Raw genomic sequence first — 2,852 nt, forward strand, 5'->3', positions numbered from 1 at the left:
CATGAGTCAGGTGACGTGTCCATACAAGATCACTGATATTAGCTGAATTATAGCACTTAAAAATATGAAAAGGAAAATAAACTCACTTGTGTAAACAGGTCTTCTACCTTTTGTCTCCTTGTTATCCACATGTTCAGACTGTTAATATAATGTATTTACTTTGAAGTGTAAAAGTTACATTTTAACTTCTTCACTGATTTAAACTGGATGTCAGCATGAGAAATGACAGAAAGGAGCAGCAACTGGGAAACAAGAATTGCATTGCATCAGGATGTCTATGAAATGGACTTCAGCTCTTCTGCTGATACAGCTGAGCTGTTACTTTAGCTCTGGGAGCTGTGGAAAGGTGCTGGTATGGCCCACAGAATTCAGCCATTGGATGAATATAAAGACAATCCTGGATGAGCTTGTCCAGAGAGGTCATGAGGTGACTGTATTGGCATATTCAACTTCCATTCTTCCTGATCCCAACAACCCATCTGCTCTTAAATTTGAAGTTTGTCCTACATCTTTAACTGAAACTGAGTTTGAGGATATCATCACGCAACTGGTTAAGAGATGGTCAGACATTCCAAAAGACACATTTTGGCCACATTTTTCACAAGTACAAGAAATGATGTGGTCATATAGTGACATTATTAGAAAATTCTGTCAAGATGTGGTTTCAAATAAGAAACTTGTGAAAAAACTACAGGAGTCAAGATTTGATGTTGTTCTCGCAGATGCTATTTCCCCCTGCGGCGAGCTGCTGGCTGAGCTACTTAAAATACCCTTTGTCTACAGCCTCCGCTTCTCTCCTGGCTACGCAGTTGAAAAACATAGTGGAGGATTTCTGTTCCCTCCTTCCTATGTGCCTGTTGTTATGTCAGAATTAAGTGATCAAATGACTTTCACGGAGAGAGTAAAAAATATGATCTATGTGGTTTATTTTGACTTTTGGTTCCAAGTATGGGATATGAAGAAGTGGGATCAGTTTTACAGTAAAGTTCTAGGTAAGTAATTTTTTCAGTTGGTAGCATGGAGATCTAACTTTCCTGTGCCTTTGAATCTGAGCTTGTATAAAGCCATAAAGTCAGGCTAGTGGGGGCTTTTTGTAAGTGAATTTATCAAATGAAAGGAAAAGATTATCAAACTCACAAACACTATAGAAAAGGGAAATCATAGGGTCAGTTAAAACCCTATGGCCATCAACCATACAGAACATTCCAGGAAGTCATAAACCTGTAAATTAGTGCACCTTAGATTTCTTTAAGCAATCACACATTTATTTTATTACACATTTTTTTATCTTAAAAAAAGTCAGACTCATCAAGAAACAACTTACTGAATGCGTACTGGTAGATTGAGTAGTTACACATTCTTCTAGAACTGTCTACTTAACATCGCAGAAATTGTTTTTTCTTGTATACCTCAGTCACCTTATTTAGTAATTGCAATATGTACCCATGTTACCAGGAGGTTTCCTTTACAGTTGAGAGAAATAATGTCTCCTTTCCAGAATCAAAAACCAATACACATAATTTGAAGTTTCCAATGTTTCTATTCTCCTTCACTAAAGGATTGGAAACCATTCATTATAAGGCCAATCATCTTGTCGAAGTGTGAACATTAGGTTGTAACTGTGTAGTTTTTTTGAAACTATGCATCTTTATTTAAAATATGAGCCAAATTAAGATTGAACACAAACTTCTATTTTAATAAGTTCTCAAAATTTTCTAGCTGTAATTTGCAAATATATTTACTTACAAACTAATATTATTAAGATCTTAGCATGAATCAAAAGCAGTGGTAGGTACAAGGATTTCAGCCATAATTTCAAAATAATCAACAGTTCACTTGAAGATCCAAAGATAAGAGGACTAGATAAATGAATTGTGGAAATTGGACTATTTCTAAGAAAATTGTTTTTATGGGTAGAGTAGAATTCATTGATAATGGAGCTCCAAGAGTGGCTTATATGTGTATCTGCTACTATGAAGGCTTAAAAAATAAAGAAATGGAGATTAATTCTCCTTGGCTTATTTATGATTGTGAATATACTGATGTGACATAAAGGATGTAGTTTTCCCTCATGATTCTCTCACCACTTTGTCTTTCTTGTAAATACCCATGGGCAAAATATATAATACATAAAAATTAAACTATGCCTATATATGAACACATGTATATATATTTCAAAGCACAAACACTTTGCCTACATTTTTGCCTACATTATTCTAACTTCTTTCGGAAGATTACCTAATTATCTTTCTTTTCTTTTTTCAAATCAGGAAGGCCCACTACATTATTCCAGACAATGGCAAAAGCTGAAATATGGCTTATTCGAAACTACTGGGATTTTCAATTTCCTCACCCAGTCTTACCAAATGTTGAGTTCGTTGGAGGACTCCACTGCAAACCTGCCAAACCCCTACCTAAGGTAAACTATTACTGTTTGTTTTGTCTGCTTTGTATTTTCAGTGCAAATGGTTCTATATTCATTCAGAGTGTTTGACTTATACTGGAAGAAAGATGGGTAGTGGGAAGGTAAAGCAGATACCAATTAAAAACTCACATACATGTTGATACCATCACAAGTTTGTGAATTTCATCATTATTACAGATAAAGAGGCACACTAAAGAGACTCAAAATTGGGTTGGTAAATTAAAGTTTTGATTATGCAACATGTAAGAAGGTAATGGCCATTCATTCAAAGAATATTTATAAAGAGATTAGCACACACCACAGGCAAGGGTGTTGGACACAGTTTCTGTCTCAACATCAACTACATTCTACTTTGAAAGATAGAATATATGCAAGTAACAAAAACTGTGTAAAAACTATTATCTCCAGAGAAAAACCAATGCTAAGG

The 2,852-nt window shown here is 35.0% G+C and overlaps 1 protein-coding gene across 1 annotated transcript in view; it reads left to right on the forward strand.

Moving 5' to 3' along the window:
* Positions 1-227: 227 nt before the first annotated feature.
* Positions 228-2,852, forward strand: part of LOC116476531 (UDP-glucuronosyltransferase 2B19) — a 34,576-nt gene continuing 31,951 nt past the window's right edge. The window contains exons 1-2 of the mRNA XM_032166650.2: positions 228-992; positions 2,271-2,419. Coding sequence (XP_032022541.1) covers positions 272-992; positions 2,271-2,419 — 870 coding nt within the window. The 5' untranslated portion in view covers positions 228-271. The remainder of the gene's footprint in view (positions 993-2,270; positions 2,420-2,852) is intronic.

Source organism: Hylobates moloch, unplaced genomic scaffold (genome assembly GCF_009828535.3).
Source record: "Hylobates moloch isolate HMO894 unplaced genomic scaffold, HMol_V3 SCAFFOLD_2, whole genome shotgun sequence".
Lineage (NCBI taxonomy): Eukaryota > Metazoa > Chordata > Mammalia > Primates > Hylobatidae > Hylobates > Hylobates moloch.